General features: G+C 36.3%; 1 protein-coding gene across 1 annotated transcript; it reads left to right on the forward strand.

The window, feature by feature from the left end:
- Nucleotides 1-6,204: 6,204 nt before the first annotated feature.
- On the forward strand, nt 6,205-14,077 carry LOC133327082 (uncharacterized). Its single transcript, XM_061535659.1, has 4 exons — nt 6,205-6,280; nt 10,304-11,466; nt 13,701-13,880; nt 13,960-14,077. Exons 1-4 carry the CDS (start codon nt 6,232-6,234, stop codon nt 14,068-14,070), a joined length of 1,503 nt encoding a protein of 500 aa, XP_061391643.1. The 5' UTR covers nt 6,205-6,231; the 3' UTR covers nt 14,071-14,077.
- The last annotated feature ends 6,742 nt before the right edge of the window (nt 14,078-20,819 follow it).

Raw genomic sequence — 20,819 nt, forward strand, 5'->3', positions numbered from 1 at the left:
GGGATTCCCCGAAACTTATGTCAATATTGAACCTTTTTGGTACGAAGTTTTCACACCAACTAATAAATAACGGCAATTTTATTGAAAAAACGCATAAAAAATGCCTAACAATAATGCGCCATTTCTATTGAATCGGACGAAAATATATATGGGAGCTATATCTAAATCTGAACCGATTTTCACGAAACTTAACACACATCAATCTACACTCAATTCAGTACCCTATGCCAAATTTAGTGCGCAATTTATATTGAATCGGACCAAAATATATATGGGAGCTATATCTAAATCTGAACCGATTTTTCCCAATTTCAATAGGGCCAAATAAATGTGCTGTGCCAAATCTCATCCACTTCGGATTATAAATGCGACCTGTACTTTATTTACAATTTAACATGGACAGACAGACGGACGGACGGACATGCATAAATCGACTGAGAAAATGATTCTATGCATATTCTCAAAAGGAACCATGTGTCTATCTCGTTTCATTTTGCCTGTGACAAACATATGCACAAATACATAATACCCTGTACCACAATGTGGTGAAGGGTATAAAAACAAGTTCATTTTTTTTACAAAAGAATCATATCTATACATAACTTTACAAAAATCGAAAAAAAAACATAAATACATTTCTATCTGTTATTGTTACAATGCACAATATGTGGAGGAAGATATATACATACAACCATTCATTAAATTCATATAATTTGCTACTTTATAATTCAAATCAGTAACAAATCCCAATTTTCGTAGCATGTAAAATCGACAAAAATAACAACTATGTAACAGAAATTATTTCAAACTAACCAATCGATGGCTGATTTGAAATGGTAGTTATGTAAAAAAAATCCCCCACCAATGAATTTTGGTAATATCGTATGCTTAATAAAAATGGATAAAAACGTAAACAAAATAAAAGAAGAAAGAAATAGCCAAACAAAGAATCCGATAACAATGCAATGCTGCAGCTGAACAATGTCATTAGCCGACGTTTGTCGGGTAGTTGTTACAACATTTAATATTGTTAAACAATTGTGTCACCTCATTGTGAACTCGGCCGGAATGTCTGCAAGCCCATTGGGGTGTATGGAATTTTATATGAAATGTTGGAAATAATTGTGGCCAAGATATTATATAATCTTGTAGTGGTGTAGAAACATTGCTTTGGGGAATTTTAGAATACTGAAAATTTTCCGATCTAACATTTGTAGTAAATTTCTACGAATATGAGAGAATGACATTTTGATTTTTGAAATAGGCCTAGTACAAATATCGCTTTTAGGAACCAAGATTCATTTTTATAATCTTTTTATAAAAATTAACTCATTTATAAAATCACGATTAAAATAATTCACAATGAATAAAATGTGTTTTTTTATTATTGTGTGAACTTTTTTCTTAAGAAATAAAACTGCAAATAATACACCCATACATTGCGGATTCATTCGTGTGGAGGTGTCACGTCATCTTCACATAAAATGTCACTTTTAAAGGCATGTGTTTGTTTTGAATTGACTTTTTTTGTGTTATCGATATTTTCGGATATTACCGAATCGAAGATGGTGAATAAGACAATGACCTGCCAAAAGGCGTGGATTTCCAATTCTAGATTAAACCCTAAATGGTTAATTGGCATTTTCTTTTTAAACGCAACAAATATGGGGAAATCGTGCAAAAATATTAAATGACAACGTAGCGTGACAGGTGAATGACCTGATGACTAACTAATATAAAAATAAAAAAAAACAAAATCAAGATAAAATTAAACAAAATATAAAAAATATAATTATTGCGTGCATAAAATGGGCATGTAAAGTAAGTCATCAATTAAGATAGCAATTATCTTTGTTTTATAAAAAGTCGGTTATTTAAAATAGTTTAAAATTACTAAAAATGTATTTGATGGTGTGGAAGTTATTGCGACAGTAGTGATGTTATTTTTATCAATAGAATTTTTTTAATCACAGTAATAGACCCTATTTGTTGTTTGGATCCATCACTTTTGTTACATGGTACACCATTTAGTCATCTAAATCTAAAACATCTAAAACGGATGGAAATATATATGGAAACTATATTTAAACCTGAACCGATTTCAGAAAATTCCAATCCAATACTCTCTGCAATATTTAATGTAAAGCGAACAAACATAAGCTTCTAGATGCACCATTTACATGAAATTGGGCGAAAATATATATGGGTGCTATATCTAAATCTGAACCAATTTTAACAAAACTGCACGGACATCAAACTGGACTTAATTCAGTATGCTGTACAAAATAGTGTCTAAATCGGACAAATATTGGGAGTATGGTGCACAATTTAAATAAAATCGGACGAATCTATATATGGATATCAAAATCTGAACCGATTTCAACAAAACTTCGCATACGTTTAACTGGACCTCAATACGTTGCGCAATATTGTGTCAATCGGACAAACCTTAGGAGTTTGGGCACCATTTACCCAAAAATCGGACGAAACTATATATGAGACCTATATCTTTATTTCATCCGATTTCATTGAAACTTAACACACTCTATTCTAGCCTCAATTCCATATATTATGCCAAATTTCGTCTCAAAAGGACAAACAATGGGAGTTTGATGCACCATTTACATAAAATCGGACGAAGCTATATATGGGAGCTATATCTAAATCTGAACCGATTTCAACAAAACTTCACTGACATCAAATTGGACCCAATTAAATACGCTGTTCAAAATTTTGTCTTAATCAGACAAATATTGGGTGTTTCGTGCACCATTTAAAAAAAAATATGGGAGCTATATCTAAATCTGAACCGATTTTCTCGAAAAAATGAGCTATGCCAAATTTCATACAATTAAGTCCATAAATACGACCTGCTCATAAGAATACATGGACGGACAGACGAACATGCATAAATCGACTCAGTGACTCTATAGGCTGTGAACGGCTTCTGACTATAGATCATCTGTGGAATGTCTTCCGTAAAATATTTTATGTCTATAAAAGGTATTTATGAGGCCTATGCCCTACAGGAGACCACTAAAAGTGAACCTGTAGTCTTCTGTCTATAGAAGATCTAAATTCTTTCTATAGAGGTCTGGTAGGATACATTCTGTCTGTAAAAAATGCATGGACTCTCGAATCTGGCTCGGAAAGGTGGGCTGTTCCTATATAATAATAGTTGGAAAGTTGAATGGGCTATTTAGCTATTTATATTAATGTGAAAATTTCTAGGCCTACTACACATATTCCGCGCCTATGGGGCCACAAATTGTTGCTTGGCGTCATCTAACGTTTCCATTGGAATGTTTGACTATTTTGGCAAAAGAGGTACTGGACGTATGACAATGTGTTGGCACCCTTGGGCATTTCTTCCACCAACATACATTCGATATTGCAAGGATAACCGGTACTAAAAATTATTTCTTCTGTTTGGATTCCGAACATTTATACAAAAACTCAAAAAGGGCTCGTATCGATTGGTGCAAAGAAATTTTAAAAATTCTAGACAACTGTGCTTTAGAAGGCGTTTGTTAAATCGTCACATGTAATTTATTCTTGATCTATGCGTATGAGCTCGAAATAAAAGAATACCTTTTGGGGCTTCAAAGTGAGCCCAATCAGTCGAAAGTTGTTCGTGGAGAAAACACTTCGAAATTCTTCTCTTTTCTTCAGCATTTCTGGCCATTTGGCGACTTTTCCACTTGAAGTCAATTCTAAGGGGTACACCAAAATTAATTTGGCAGAAGTCTTCGGGGTAATTTGAAAAACGAACAAGAGGAGACTAATCATTGTGCACCATTAAAGGGGGAGTTCTCACACATCACTTCAAATCAACTAACGTTTTACCGCCCAAAAGTCGAATTTATGAGTCATAGTCCATACAACCCTTACTTGGCACCCAATTACTTCATTTTATTCCCACATATGAAGGAAAATTGAATGGTCAACGATTTTCTTCGTTGGCAGAAGCGTTGCAAACTATGTTTTGGAGGTGCATCTATTGGAGCGGAAAAGGTGTTGCGATAATTTGTGTTGCCGACACATAAATACTCTCAGATTGTGAGGTCGACATTTGTGAGGGTGGTACCAGAACAATATAGTAGATATTTGCACTGCATTTATAAATATTTGCAAAATTTAGACCTTCGTGAGGGGGGTAAAATATTTCGATACGAAAAGTTTGAAGCAAATCTCATGCTTTATTAGCTTCATATTATATGGGTGATGTTCCAGGTGATGTTCCAAAAGATTTCGTTCTATGGGTCTAATTATCTAACACAATCCGAATACACTGTTCTCTGCATATTAGATTGTTGAAAATGTTGATCCTTTGTTAGTAATGTACCAGAATGAGTAGACCGATGGGACCACCTTCAAACATCGTAGTTAAAATATTAAATTGTTTAAAGTTTAGATATCATAAATTTATTATTCAACAAAATTTTTAAGCTATTATGCTCAAACGCCCTGAAAACAGACACATACACTTTCTAAAACAGATATTTCGATGAAGCATATTGTTTGTACCTCATTAGCATTAAAACTGAGGGTATAATAAATATATATTCAGGTCCAGATTTTAACATAGCCCCCATATAAACGCCCCGCCCTTTTTTAGACCTTTGCACCATTTTATAAGCATAACTTAAAGTCTTCTGTCTGTACTATGGAAATCGTGTGTCTTTAAAAGACCTGCATAGGGTCTTCCCTCAACAAAATACATGTGGAACGTTTTCAGTCTAGGGCAAATTAGCATTTCACATTTTGTCTCCCTAAGCTTCTGCGAATTCTGTGTTTTTAGTGAAGTATTTCAGTCTTTTCCATTCCCACCCCCTTAGGTCGGGTAATATTGAGTTCAAAAGCTTGCAAAGGCTGGGTAGTGGCATAGAAAGTTTTCCAAAACGTTTACAGTCTTCTCCACACGTCCTAAATCTGCTACTTCCCTCGCACCCAATCTTGTGTAAATGACCCTGCCGACTAAGATTTCCTGTGAAAACATCACTCAGTCTGCTTTTTTGCAAAGCGAATTCGGAGTTCTTAGTGAAATCTTTCAGTCTTTTCCATTCCAAACGGTTTTGGTCGTTTGCATTGGGTTAAAAGGTTTGGTAGTGACATAGAAAGTGCTCCAACGTTTCGCTGTCTTCCCCACATGCTCTACAACCTCGCACCTAATTTTGTATAAATGTGCCTGCAGGCTGAGATGTCCTGTGAGATGTACCAGACAGCCTGCAGATTTCCTTTTGATTAGCTTTATAATTTCCTTAGTCTTATATTCATTTGGGTTTTACCATAAAGTCCTCACGATATTCTAAAGGGTCCCTTTCGCCCATGACCTCATTTCTAGACGTGTAACGAATAATGAAATACATAGAGAAAAACATTTTTATCATATATCCATATTTTGAAGTAAATGTATCGGTCCCAGCTGCATTTCCGTTTTTCAAATGCAGTCGAGAGCCTCCTGACAAAATTAAACCTTTAAGAGCGGTTCTAAAGCAACAATCACTTCTTAAAAAATAATCCACACTTCCTCAACCTGATCATATTCCAAAAGAAATTATTCTAAGATCCACTAATGACAGATTTTCAAAATTCAAAAATATTCACTAACAAACCAGATCCTAACCGAAATAATAAGCCATACAAAAACCTTTAATCCCCGATTGTATGTTTTTTATAACTTAACCGTGATGTGTTGAAAAGTTGAGTTCATCATTCCAAGCTGTTACTCCCGCGCTTGGAATTTTTAATTACGGCAAAGAGTATTCCCCCGACCGACGTTGGTATTGGTAGGCTGGCTGCCTTACTGGCTGTGGAAGTCTGTTAATGTCAATGATCATCATCGTCATCATTACCATGATTATCGTGGTGATTAAGTCGTGGAGAGGTAACAAACAACAACCACAAAAATGTATTTACCTTTACCTGAAAATTAAATTTGTTTATTCGACACGTTTAAAGCACTCGGTAATTGACGGACGGACAGACAAACTGCGTCGCATACGACGATGACAATGATGCAATTTTTGGCTGTATAATACGTTCCTATAGTTTTTTTCTGTAAACCATATTTATCGTTGTTGTTGTTAAAAATTATTCACTTTCCTGTATTTCCTTTGTCACATTTTTTAAATAATAATAACAATTTATTATAATTCATTTCTCTTTATTTTCTCGTTTCTTTGCAGTTTCTCCTTTCATTAACAATATCAACATCTCACGGAGTACATCATGACCTTCTATTGGTGGTCCCATTGGTTCTGGATAACATTAAGTTGTAGTGAGTATTCCTTGAAAATAAGTTATTTAAATATAAAATTGAAGAAGTAAAGTCGTCAGTTCGGACGAGACCCCTTTTATCATGAGGTAGTCATTCAAAATACCTAAAATCGATCGGGTCTTTTAAAGCATTGGGGACTACGGCATGATACATTTCTATCAATCACATCGCAATGCTGAAATGAGGTCTCTTCGCTTTTAAAATACGCCAATGATCATGAAATAGCGCTGGACCTTTATTTGGAGACTATACCCAAATATCGACCGATCTTTATAATTTTTAAGGCAAATTTACTACCCTATGAGAACTAATAATATTAAATCAGAATCAAATAGTTAGAAAAAACATGTCTGAAATCTGTTAAAAAATAAAAATTAGGTGTGGACTGATAAGTCCCATATTTGGTTTCACAAAAACATTACGATTTATCGGCTTAAATCGGAAATTTTCAAAAAAGTTGGGATCGAATCGGAAAATCGATTCGTTTGATATTGGATTTATAAGATTTTGACAATTTTCGAGGAGGTACCAGAAAGAGTTGATCGAACCCATTTTCAGACTTCATCTAGGTCTGGTAAATGTATTACAACGGGCTATTGGATTTACAATTTAAAAAAAAATGTTGACACTTTGTAGAGGGTGTACCAGAACGGGTGGGCCGATTAATGTTTAGCAAAAATATTATTTCCTCCATATAAGACATACAAATTCTCAAAATTTTGAACATTTAGAAGGGGATAATTTGCCAGACTCAAACAAGGTTTCGAGAGGCTAAAATCCCACTCCAAATGAAATGCATCCGAAAGGTACCTAACATTGTAATAAAAAACCTTGACATCATATATGAGGACAATGAGAAATGACAGAAGGTAGCGACATCCAGAGAAAATGGCTGCACTTATTAAGCAAGGATCACAACTACAGCAAAAATTCAAGGATCCAGGGTTCGAATACTAGTGGTGGAAAAAAATTAATTAATTGTAAAAATATACCTACATCCCACTCCAGCTTAAATGCGCCCGAAAGAACCCTAACATCCTAATAAACAACCTCAGCATCAACACAGATGGATAACACGAATATAGCGCCACCCATAGAAAAATAACAATACTAAAATAGCAAAGACCTCAACCACTGCGCACAATTCAATGCAGGTATTTATTCTATGAAAAGATAGATGACATCCCTATCGCGTAGGACAAGCTACATCAGAACAATTAACAACTTAGCTCGAATAAAAACAACGATTAACGAAACTGGCACAAGGACTAATCGAATAAGATATATCGATATATTGGGCAAGCCCTATGGTCCCAAGAGGAGTAACAGGAAAAAATAAACCAGATAATAGATGAAGTGAACCGATTATTATATAAACCACTGCCATTTGATTTAAGTACGGTAAAAATATAATGTTCAAAGTTTCGAGTTGGTGAAGCGAAGTGGAATGTGTGCCGGACTACCAAACGAAAGGGTACAAATCCCAACGAAGGAAGGGAAAATTCCTAAAAAAATTGAATATTTTTAAAAAGAGTCTTATATGCGACTTCAGATGAAATGCATCCGAAAGGACCCTGACATTCTTATAATCAACCTTGGCATAAACACAGTAGGACAACACAAAAATAAATATGACAGGATATAATGCCATCCAGTGAATAATGGCAACACTAAATTTAGCAAGAATACCAAACTCTACCAAAAATCAAGATGGTGTTGATTCCAGGTAACAATAGATGTCAGCCTCATAACCTTGGACAAGCTACAGCAGAATAATCATCTACTTAGCTGTAATAAAAACAATAATTAGCGAAACTAACTCTAGCGTCAATAGAGTAAGATAGCGATACTTTGCGGAAGCCTTATGGTCGCAACTGGAAAGAATGAACACGGAACGAGAAGGAGTGAGCCGATAACCTCAGTTTTAATAGTATGCCAAACCAAAATAAATTGAGTTTTCGAATATGAAAAGTGGCATACATCCTACTCCATATGAAATTTATTCGAAGCCTTCCTGACATTCTCATAATCTTCAGGAATATAACAACAAAATAAAAACGACAAAATATAGCGCCAACCCTGCACCAAATTCGAGGGAGTGTTGTTTCTAGGCAACGATAGATGGCAGCCCCAACACCTGATCAGAAGATCAGTCCTCTAACTACCTGGTATAAAAACAATGATCAGCGAAGGTAGCATATGGAATATTCGAGTAAAATTACGATGCTTTGTGCAATCCCTGTGCTCCCAAAAGGAGTAACTTGAAAATATGAAGTAGGTACTATGAGGCGTTGATCCGATCTGTCCCATCTTTAAACATTATAAAGGCTTGGTTAAAAACCCATATTGTGGGAGAGGAGCCGTGGACCGACATTCCCAATCTTCGAACTTTTAAGTTCGGTTACTTGCTTAAATAGTTATACTGTCTTAGAAAATTATTGTGGATACCAGCCAAGCAGACGGATTTGGTCCCAAGAAACATATGGTATAAAACCCATAATTCGATGAGGGTTAAATAAAGGGGATACAAATATCTACTGTGGAAATGTTTATGTGTATTGACACCAGCAGAAGCCCTTCTGTCTATAAAGTACATGAAAAAGTTCTTCTATAAAGGCACTATAAGAGATCTTCTGGTTATACAAGATCTATAAAATAGAGCCTTTAGTAGAGTATCCGTAGAATTTATTCTCCATATAGAAGATCTATAGAATATATTCTGAAGTTCTGTGGCAATTCATCTGAGTATTGGATACCAGTCTACGGAAGACCTGTAGAAAGTCTTCCGACTATAGTAGACCTGTAGACGTTGTTCCATCTACAGATGACTTTTACAAGATCTCCTGTCAATAGAAAACCTGCAGAAAGACTTTTGCCTATATAAGCTATTCTGCTTTTAAAATACCTGTAAAAAATCATGTCTGCAAAGGACCATTACAATAGATTCTGTCTCAATAATGTCCTTAGAAAACCTAATTATGGGTGTATACCAATTGAAAACTTTTAAAAGGCTTTCAGTCTCTAAAGGGCCGGTCGAAGTTTTTCTGTATATAAAAGACCTGTAGACGGACTTCTGTCAATAGAATACTTATAGAAGTTCTTTTTTCATAGAGAAACTGCAGAATGTCTACGGTATATAGCAGACCTGTTGATTATTTTCTGTCTACAAAAGACCTGCAAGAGGTCTATAGAATACAAACCTTCTGACTGTAGAAGACCTGTAAAAGTCTGAAGAGCTTCGAAGAGAAAGTTTACGGTCTTAAGAAGACCTGTAAAGACCTTCCATTTATAGCAAAACTACTGAAGGTAATTTCCTAATATATCTTCGACTACAGATCTATGCAAGGTCTGACCATAGAAGACCTGTAGAAGATGTTCTTCCATATAACACTTTTGATCTACCCATTGAATGTCTTCCGTTTATTTTGTAAAATAAATGAAAAAATCAACAGACAATATAAAGTCTGTGGAGGGTCTGCTGACTAAAACCTCTACTAGGTCTTCTGTCTATAGGTCTTCTGTCTTGTAGAAGGTCTCGTTCCTATAGAAGATCTTGCGCTCGAACTTTGGAAGGTGTCTATAGACGACGATTAGCCTGCAGAAGACCTGCATAGGACCTTACGGTCTATAGAAGAGTTATAGGAAGTCTTTATAGAACACCTGTGGAAGTGCTTATGTATTTAGATCTGAAAAAGGTTTTCTAACTACAGAAGACAGCTGGTCTTCTGTTCATAGGAGACTTGTTTATAGAAGACCTTTAAAAGGTATGTTCTCTATAGAAAACCCCTTGGAAGTATTTAATGAAGAAGATCTGTGCATGTTTTTGCCCATTCATGATATACACAGATTACTTTTTATAGGAGGGTTGTAGAACATCTATAGAAGATCGACAAGCTGGTATTCTACAGAAGGTATTTTTTTCTCGGTGTATTTTGTTGGTATACAAGATCTCTTTTATAGATTTAATTCTTCACCAGTGATTTTATATTAATTCATCTTTCACTCTCTCTCTCCTCCTTCCAGATCTCTTGATGTCCCACATTATGATTGTACACGCATATCCAAGTTTGGATAGTTCACTGGAACGTAATCGACATGAACAGGAAAAGAAAATGGTGACAAAGTTGTATCAGGCCTCGACAACACTGACATGGTTCGGTGATGCCTCCACAGTAGCCTCAGCGGCTAGGGCGGCAACCACCACATATGGTGGCGACGAAAAGACCCGATTACAAAGTGTTAGTGCCACAACGCAACAACCGATGTCAAATACCACACCTCTAACACCCGAAACGGAAATGTCAAACTTGAAAAATAATAACAAAAAACTTGCCGATGGTTTTGAAGATTATTATTACTATGATGATGAAGATGATAATAATGCCGATACGGATATTTCAGATAAAGTGAAACCTCTGCATCTGGAAGATGTAGAGGTGGAGGAGGAGGAACAAGAAACAAACCAGCAAAATGATGGAAAACAAAATGAAATGAAAAGATCGGCAGAGGATATGAGCAACATGAATACAGCTACCCTGTCGACAACCATGACCAGTACACCCACAACCAATGTGAACGGCGGCAACAACAGCTCATCTCATTCCAGTGGTGTGCGTAATCATAATAATTACACAAATTTTACAGAACCATTCCATGCCAGTGATGGTTCCAACAACACAATGTCACAAACGGAAGACTTCAATAATCCCTCCTCAGATAGTCGGCTAAAGGCCAACATAATGATGGCCTCAGCCTCAATTTTGGCCACCTCGGTTAATTCTTTATCGGCCCTCATTGCCAATAATGTTACACAACTGCCGCCGGGGACACCAAAAATCACAAGGCCATCATCACCACCAGGCGATTGGCTGCGAAGTATGGATGCTGCTGTTGCGGCCGTTTCACCGCCACCCTTAAGTGTAACAGCCACCGGCACCACCACCGAAGTTACCGATGACAAATTCCCATTCACTTTGGAAAATGTTCACAAATCTGAAGATTTGCGTCGCGATGAAAACGAACCACGACGCAGACAATCGAAGGGCCTATCGGCTGATTATAAACCGCCCGGTTATATCAATTATTCGCCGGAATCGAAAAATTTGCTGACACGTTCGGCCTCGACGACTGTCAATGATTATGACAGCGAAGAGAGTAATATATCGTCGGAAGCGTTGTCTGTACAGGTGAGTGATTCTTTTTTTTTTTTTTTTTTGAGAGAGGGGAGGGGATTTAACTGAAGGCAAATTGTAGTACTTCAATGAGCAGAAGTTCTCAAGACCTTGAAAGACAATAATAAATTCTCAAGACTTCTAAAGAAATAAGAATTTGTCAAGACTTCTACACAAAGTAGATCTTCTGCAGGCCTTCTTCTGCAGGAATTCTTCAATATATAGAACACCTTCTACGAGCCACCCATAACAGGAGGCCTTCAACAGATCTTCTGTAACCAGCAGAACAAGATCTTCAGTAAGTCTTCCGAATACAGTTAAATTTTGCATGACTTTTATAGAAGGAGAACCTTTTATAGGTCGCCTATTGTCAGAATATCAGGCCTTCCACAGACAGTAGGTTTTCTTATAGCTTCTTCTTTAATAGACAGCAGATTATCCCCAGGTCCTTATATCTTCGGCATGTCTTCTAAATACAGATGTGCTTTTGTAGGTTTTCGATGGGTTAAAGGATTTCTTTACTTAGGGGACCTTCTACAGATTTTCAATTGGCAGAAGACCTTCTACAGGTCTTCTATAGCCAGATGTCCCTCAAAAGATCTTCTACAGTCAGAAGACCTTCTACAGGTCTTCTATAGCCAGAAGTCCCTCAAAAGGTCTTCTATAGCTAGAAGACGTTCTACGTGTGTTTTATAGCCAAAAGATTATCTACAGGATTACTTTAGCCAGAAGACCTTCTACAAGTCTCATATTTTCCGCAGACCTTCTACAGGTCTTCTTTAGACAATACCTTCCACATATCCTTTTATAGGCAGAAGACCTTCTGCAGGTCTTCTATAGTCAAAAGACCTTCTATAGGTCTTCTATAGTCAGGAGACCTTCTACAGGTCTTCTATAGTCAGGAAACCTTCTACAGCTCTTCTATAGCCAGAAGATCTTATACAGGTATTCTATAGCCAGAAGACATTCTACAGGTCTTCTATAGCCAAAAGACCTCTTCAGGTCTTCTATATCCAGAGGGCCTTCTACAGGTCTTCTATAGTCAGAGGGTCTTCTACAGGTATTTTATAGCCAGAAGACATTCTACAGGTCCTCTATAATCAGAAAATCTTCTACACGTCTTCCATAGGCAGAAGACCTTCTACAGGTTTTCTATAGTTAGAAGTCCTTCTACAGGTATTTTATAGAAAAAAGTTCTCTTAAGGTCTCCTATACTCAGGTCTTCTATAGTCAGAGGGTCTTCTACAGGTATTTTATTGCCAGAAGACCTTCTCCAGGTCCTCTATAATCAGAAAATCTTCTACACGTCTTCCATAGGCAGAAGACCTTCTACAGTTCTTCTATAGTCAGAAGTCCTTCTACAGGTATTTTATAGAAAAAAGTTCTTCTAAAGGTCTCCTATACTCAGAAGACGTTCCACATGCGTCTTATAGGTAGAAGACCTTCTACAGGTCTTCTATAGCCAAAAGATCTTCTAGATGTTTATTTATAGTCAGAAGATATTCCCTTATATTTTCGTCATCCATAGGCAGAAGACCTTCTATAGGTCTTCTATAGTCAAAATACCTTCTACAGGCCTTCTATAGTCAGAAGACCTTCTATAGGTCTTCTATAGTAAGAAGACCTTCTGCATGTCTTCTATAGTCAGAAGACCTTCATCAGGTTTAAAAGACCTTCTACAAGTCTACAATTGACTAGAGACTATGGTCTACCGGTCTTCTATAACCAGAAAACCTTCTAAATGTCATTTTATAGTCAGAAGATCTTCTACAGGTCTTCCATAGGCAGAAGACCATCCACAGGTCTTCTATAGTCAGAAGACCTTCTATATGTCTTCTATAGTAAGAAGACCTTCTACAGGTCTTCTATAGTCAGAAGACCTTCAGCAGGTGTAAAAGACCTTCTACAAGTCTCCAATTGACTAGAGACTATGGTCAACAGACCTGTCCTTGAACAGGACTTTTATAGGAAAAAGGTCTTCCAGTGGCAGAAAGCCCTCTACACCAGATTGTAGACGAAGTCCTATAATCAGGAAAACTTCTTGATACCATGGTATTGATCTCCTATTGACTGAGGACCTTGTACAAGCTTCCTATAAGCAGCAGAACCTCTAGAGGCAATATATATAGGTTCATAATAGCCACATAAGCCCTTCTACAAATCTTCCGGAGCTCTTCCCGCCAATAAACATTTCCGCCTTAAAGAATATCCCTTAAAATATGTTTCAAAACTTTCTTACTTTTTTTCAGCGCGCCTATTTCATGGATGTCGGTGCAATATCAGCAATCTGTTTTACAGTATTCGGTATTTGCTGTACAGTGGGTACCATAGGTATGGTTTTATATCGTCGTCGATTCTTAAATAAGCCACAGGCATTAAGTGAGCCGGACTCCAGTGTTTATATCGACGATAGCACGATGCGTGTTAGTGTGAGTATCCAAAAAAATCTATTTTTGAAAATAAAAATTTCACACCTCACCCATCTCTCTCTCTTTCTTCTACTTGCAGGATAATTCAGATGAAATGTATAGCTTGGATAATGATTCGTTTTTGAATTCATTGGAGGCCATGACAATACAAAACTATTGGACCGATACTGTTAAACATACAAAGCTTTAATTACTAATATCCCCCTAACCTATAACAAATTTCCACCCCCCCCCCCCCCCAAATTGTTTCCTTAGATTTTTAGAATTAATTTTACGTTTCCTTTTTGTAAAACTTAGTATATTTTTACTAGGTTTTCTCTTTAACTTTGAAAAAAAAAATTATTATTATTATTATTATTAAAAAAACTATAGTTTAGGATACTTACTTAATGTATGTAGTGATACTAATACAATAAATACTTACACTTAACACACATCTACACTTACACAATAAAAATACACACGCATACACAAAAATACAATTAACACAAAACAAAACAAAAAAACATAATCATAGTTGAAATATTTCTTATTAATTTATTTCTTATTAAAAAAAATGATACAAACACAAAAAGAAACAAATTGTTTAAATAAGAAAAAGTTATTTTTTAAATTATAAGTTACAAAAATGAAATTAAACCATTCCTTCCACACAAACACAAAACATTTTGAAAGGCATTATGAAATAAAGAGAAATTTAAAAATTAAAAAAAATAATAATAAATTATTATTAATAAGGATTTAAGAAATCATTGTATGAGAACAAATACAACAACAAAGAAACAAGTTATTAATTAATAAAGAAATCGATAAAAAGAAACAAGAATGAACAAATCACAAATTTTAAAACTTTTGAATGTCGTGTAGACATCGACCCTAAAAAAAGGAAAAATAAAAACATAAATAGAAAACTGTCGTTAAGTTGGGCATGGACAAACTTTTTATTCCCTCCACCATGAGTTGAACATTTAAAATACATGTAATCGTTCAGGACCTATTACCAAAAGACCTTCTACAGGTCCCCTATAATCAGAAAATCTTCTACAGGTCTTCTATAGTCAGAAGTCCTTCTACAGGTATTTTATAGAAAAAAGTTCTTCTAAAGGTCTCCTATACTCAGAAGACGTTCCACATGCGTCTTATAGATAGAAGACCTTCTACAGGTCTTCTATAGCCAAAAGATCTTCTAGATGTTTATTTATAGTCAGAAGATATTCCCTTATATTTTCGTCATCCATAGGCAGAAGACCTTCTATAGGTCTTCTATAGTCAGAAGACCTTCTATAGGTCTTCTATAGTCAGAAGACCTTCTACAGGTCTTCTATAGTCAGAAGACCTTCGGATTATTCCCTGGTAAATTTTTGGTAGTAAGCTTTGAATCCCAATGAGAATTAAATTACAGCCAATTCGTTTAGAAAACTTGCCCAAACTATCCATAACCGAATAATTGGCCCTCTCCTAAAAAGTGGACCAAGAAATAAATAAATAAAATAAAAATAAAAAAATAAAAAAAAGATAATTTTTGGTAATTTCTCTTTCGTGATGTTGAGTTGCAATGAAAAGGAAGGCCAGAGATATACTACATTTCCACCACTATGCGACGCGTTTCGCCGTTGGTTAAGCCGCTCATCAGGCATATTGGGCAATGTGACTTACAAATGTCTTGATAAGTTGTATTTATGTCGACTATTGTTGCGAAATTGCATCTACGAATTAAATTCAACCGTGCCAAGGTTCGGACATTTGGCATTACACCAGAATATTCCTTTTCAGAGCAGATTTTTCTTGTAGTGACGGACTTTTTTTCCATATGGACTACAATATTTTTCTTCAATGGTATGCAACTGCATATTGTGCAACCTTAGGAAAATAAGCAGGTGGCTTTAACCGCTAAGGCACCGGACATCAACAGATGCCATGGGAACCAGGGTTCAAATCAGGGCACAAGCTGATTTTTTTTTAATTTTGTTTTTATGCCTTTTTAGGGCGAAGGATCATTTATGTAAATGTTTTTTGGTAATTTCTTTTTCGTGATGAGCTACATGATCGGAGTTGCAATGAAAAGGAAAGCCAGAGATATACTAAATTTCCACCACTATGCGACGCGTTTCGCCGTTGGTTAAGCCGCTCATCAGGCATATTGGGCAATGTGGCTTACAAATGTCTTTACTTGATAAGTTGTATTTATATCGGCTATTGTTGCGAAAATGCATCTACGAATTAAATTCAACCGTGCCATGGTTCGGACATTTGGCATCACACCAGAATATTCCTTTTCAGAGCAGATTTTTCTTGTAGTGACGGACTTTTTTTTCATATGGACTACAAAATTTTTCTTCAATGGCATGCAACCGCATATTGTGCAACCTTAGGGAAATAAGCAGGTGGCTTTAACCCCTTAGGCACCGGACATCAACAGATGCCATGGGAACCAGGGTTCAAATCAAATCATGCGACGCGTTTCGCCGTTGGTTAAGCCGCTCATCAGGCATATTGGGCAATGTGGCTTACAAATGTCTTTACTTGATAAGTTGTATTTATGTCGACTATTGTTGCGAAATTGCATCTACGAATTAAATTCAACCGTGCCAAGGTTCGGACATTTGGCATCACACCAGAATATTCCTTTTCAGAGCAGATTTTTCTTGTAGTGACGGTCGTTTTTTCCATACAGACTACAATTTTTTTTTTTTTTTTCTTTGAAAAATCTACTCAAATTCCATAAAATAGTGAAGTGAGAGGAACGGATACAGTGGGCACCAACGTGTGCAGAATTTTATTTCGCGAGCCCGGTGGTTCAATATGAAGATTTTCATGCATAAACTCTCAAAATATCAAATTACAGACAATTTAATTGAAAGACGTGTCAAAAATCCCGAAACGAATGCACTAAGACGTGGACCGTTATATCCTATTTTGAATTCCTAACATACTAGAGTTCCGTTCCAGAACCCAAAAGAATCTACTAATTTTACAAGTTTTGCAACTTTTTACTCGAAACCCGTTCCTGAACCCACAAAACTGCTAAAACATTGAATCAAATTTAAGAGAGCACAAAACAAAATGGCGATCTCTTTGTGAACTTTTTACTCGAGAAATTTGGTCGAGTAAAAATGGTAAACAGGAATGATTGGCTGTTATGTTGATTTTGAAGTATTGCCATCTAATTTTAGCATATTTACCAGATTTGCGTTCCCCAACTTTTCAAATTATTTTCTACTCTGAGAGCGATTTTGAAAAGTTTCCCTTTTACTAGCTTTATTATTAAAAAAGTACTGGAACAGACCATAGGAGGTATAATAATGTATGTGCAAAATTTCCAACTCGAGCTCTATAGTCATTTCAATAGACAGGCGGACGGACAGGCACACATCGACATAGAATTTTATTCTGATCAAGAATATATATATATTCCTTATGGGATCTCCGGCGAATATTTGGAGGTGTAGTAAACGGAATGGCAAATTTTATATACACTCCTCCTTATACTGGAGGGTATTAAAATGTGAACGTAGAGGTTAGGGTTTAACCATGACAAATTTTTGGCAAAACTGTAAATGAAGCCGTTACCTCTTTATCCTCAGATAGTCACCGGTTCTTCGTCACTATTACATAATTTCTTGACTAACTCTGCTACTTTCTGTCACTCTGGCAGACAACACGCATATTGTTGCGCATAGGCATATCGTTGCCAAAGGTAATTTCGTTACGATTTACTCAACCTACCAATAAACTATTGAATTCTATCACAAAGAAACCTCTGTGTTTTCTTTATTCTTTTTTACTTTCACGGCACACTATGCTATTTATACACCCCTCCCCTACGGTCCACTGCTCGACGCATTCGGTGTACCGACTCCCATCGGCGTTTAGTTTGAGAGTTCTTAATTGAAATTTCTTCCACTTTCTGTATAAATGGACAGACCTTCTAGAAGAGGAAGCCTATACGGCCAGAACTTTATTTTTAAAATCCTCAAAGTCGAATTAGGGGGACATACAATCGCTTGAAAAAAAATTCAAGATTGCCGGTCAATTTTATGGCATTTCCATGTTCAGAGTCTGAAAAGAGCCACGTCCCTGCCATCTTCAACATAAACGTAATTCTGGTTACTTGAAAGCGTACTACATGTCAGCCCCCAACGCTTTCCCATTAAGTTCAAGGATATGTTGCTATTATACTTTTCGTCTAATAAAAAAAATCATCCTTCTCTAAAAATAAAAACTATGCCAGCAGTTGTTTCAGTAGAGTTGATGATTTGTTTTTCGAAGGAGTTTGTTACGTGGTCGTATTTCAAGAGTTCTTTTTCAGAACGACCTGAAAACGCCCCTGTTTTTTTCACACTGCCCGATGGTATCACGGATATCTTTTCACCCAGAGGCTACTCGAAGGTTCTGGTTAAGTGGACATCCCTGACAATATTTTCCCAACTATAATTGGGCTACTCACAGTGGATTAAAAATAATTCATTGTCCGTAATGGTATTCATATCCCGTTCAACAATCCGATTGCAGAAATTGAATATAAATTTTATTAGGACGCTTCATTGACCTTTGCACACTTCGTTGGTGTTGTAGCAGCTTTTACTGTGGGTTTTTTCAGCTTAATCTGGTTATGCATGTAAGCCAGGATTCAAAAAGTTGCGACCTGTACATGCAAAGATGAGTTGGCCTGGAAAACACCCAACAAGACACCCAGGTATTAACAAGGTCTCGATAAAACAGCTTGGGCACGAGGTCGTCTAGTACCTAAACCGACCTCCTTAAAGGTTTATGGGAGCATTGACGTAATGCCTCACCCTCGACGATCTTGGTTCTCTACCCCAAAACTTGACGACTGTCCGCCATGCTTATCTGATTTGCAGCTACATATTGAATTATATAGATCTATCCACTATAACCTGTTGATAGCTCCGATTGCATTCAACTGAGTATTTTATGTGGTCTGTAGATAAAATATGATCTACATAACTTCTACAGATATTTTTTCGAAGATATTTAAAATAGAAATCTTTATTTCTATGATAAAAAACAGCCGACATGTATTTTAAAAAATGGAGCACCAGACGACTTTAGAGGTTTTTCAATTAAGGGGACCCCCATTCTCGGGTCAAAACTGTTGTTGACATAATTCGAATCTACACTAATTAAAGAATTTCCCTACAAAATTTCAAATTAATATCTCAAGAAGTCTTGAAGATATAGCCGATTTATTGTGTCAGCATCAAGTGACGGCTGAAGGGCTTCTCAAACTTTAAACGCGTTTTTCTCTAAACATTTTTTTGGGAATGGCGGGCACGATAACTCAAAAACTAATAACCCAAATTTTTACACATTTCTCTGTGAGTGTGTAGCTATCGTATGAACTAGGATAAAGCCAATCGGTGAAGATCTTCCTTATTTTTTAACATGGTTTTTGGTCAAAAATCGGCGATTTTCCAAAAATATTTTTTCAAAGGTCCGCCATTTTGTTAATATTAGAGCGAAGTCAATAATCCTAGTTCATACGAGAGCCAGACATGTACTCTTTCTAACACCGTTGGAATTTTCGGATTCCGATGTTGCAGTGAGGAGTTATCACGCCCGCCATCGAAAATAAGGACTTTTCTTTAATTACAAAAAACAACAACAAAACAATAACAAAATTTTTTTGTAAATTATTGTTCTTCTCTTTTAAATCTTCAATTATATATGTGCAAAGTTACAAGCATTGGTATTGATTTACCAGCCCATTGAAAATCTTGAAAAATTAAAATCGAGAATGGGGGGGTTCCCTTAAATAACATTTCTAGAGCTATTCTACAGATCTTCTGCATATAGAATAGACTGGAAAATTGTGAAAAATTATGACAGTCGATTTCGAGTAAGTTTTAATTTGACATGAATTTCGATACGATCACGCCTTCTGTATGACACCATCCGATCGATATCGACTGTCATAATTTGCCCCACTGGACTAAGAACTTCAATATACCGAAAATAAAGCAAGGCCTTGTATGAGGGTTATTTAAACACTGGAACCTTGGAAATCCCGGTTGAAATCGTAAAAAAACAGAAAATCAGGCAGGCCCTGATTTTCTGCCCTCATATAATGGCTATATCAAAAAAGATCCCACATTAACCCTTTTAAATAATATTTTTTTTCACCCTCCAGGTAAATAAGCGGTACTTTTTAATGTCTGGTATTTAATTTTGAGATATTTTAACAAAAATGTTAATTATAAATTTTTCTAAAAACAGATGTGTGAAAATAAAAGTCTCCTCTGGTTTTTAAGAAGAAAAGGAAGTTTTTGAAAAGTGTACACGCTCTGACCTCCAGCCTGCCCCTGAGGATTGCCGTCAGTTCCGGAAATACTACCTTCAGCTCGTACGTACAAACTTCTGATCAGCAATTTCTCAAAGACCACCATCAGCATCAATCCATAAAGACACTATTCCGCTAAGGTACAATAGATGCGTGGCTGTGAATGTCGTATGTTATCCCCGTAGTACGATAATAATTATTAGTTCTGATGGTAGTATGTCGTCCATAAAGACGCTATAAGATTCCCTAGGCTGGTGTATTCTGTGGGTCATCATTTCCCGAAAAAGCAGGCTTGTATTACGCTCGACGGGTGCCTGGAAGCGAATTCGTAAGATGTTGGTAGTCACTTTTTCCCTGTTCAATGATTGTTCCATTAAACAGGGCCTGCAGTTATTAGTTTTAATGGTAGCAGCTGCGGCTATGATGCTGAGCAAAAGCTATAGAATGTGTTTGACCAGTCCCGAGCTGTTTAGGGTTCTACTGGGAATGGTTTCGGCTCCGAACTGGGAATACACCTAAGTCTGTTTTTACACCGTCTTTTTATACACGGTTTGAAAATTGAATATTTTTAATTTTTTTTACACGATTTTATTCCATTCAGCACGATTTGAAATTTTATGTACTTAAATTTTTTTGTC

The sequence above is a fragment of the Musca vetustissima genome, unplaced genomic scaffold, assembly GCF_032173495.1.
Source record: "Musca vetustissima isolate MV318-11 ecotype Yass unplaced genomic scaffold, APGP_CSIRO_Mvet_v1 utg4859, whole genome shotgun sequence".
In the NCBI taxonomy this organism is placed as follows: domain Eukaryota; kingdom Metazoa; phylum Arthropoda; class Insecta; order Diptera; family Muscidae; genus Musca; species Musca vetustissima.

Excerpts from the sequence above, each read along its gene's own strand:
- LOC133327082 (XM_061535659.1), top strand. The coding sequence starts at position 6,232 with ATGACCTTCTATTGGTGGTCCCATTGGTTCTGGATAACATTAAGTTGT. Across the intron at positions 11,467-13,700 it reads CGGAAGCGTTGTCTGTACAG|CGCGCCTATTTCATGGATGT; the intron begins GTGAGTGATTCT and ends ACTTTTTTTCAG. Across the intron at positions 13,881-13,959 it reads ATAGCACGATGCGTGTTAGT|GATAATTCAGATGAAATGTA; the intron begins GTGAGTATCCAA and ends TTCTACTTGCAG.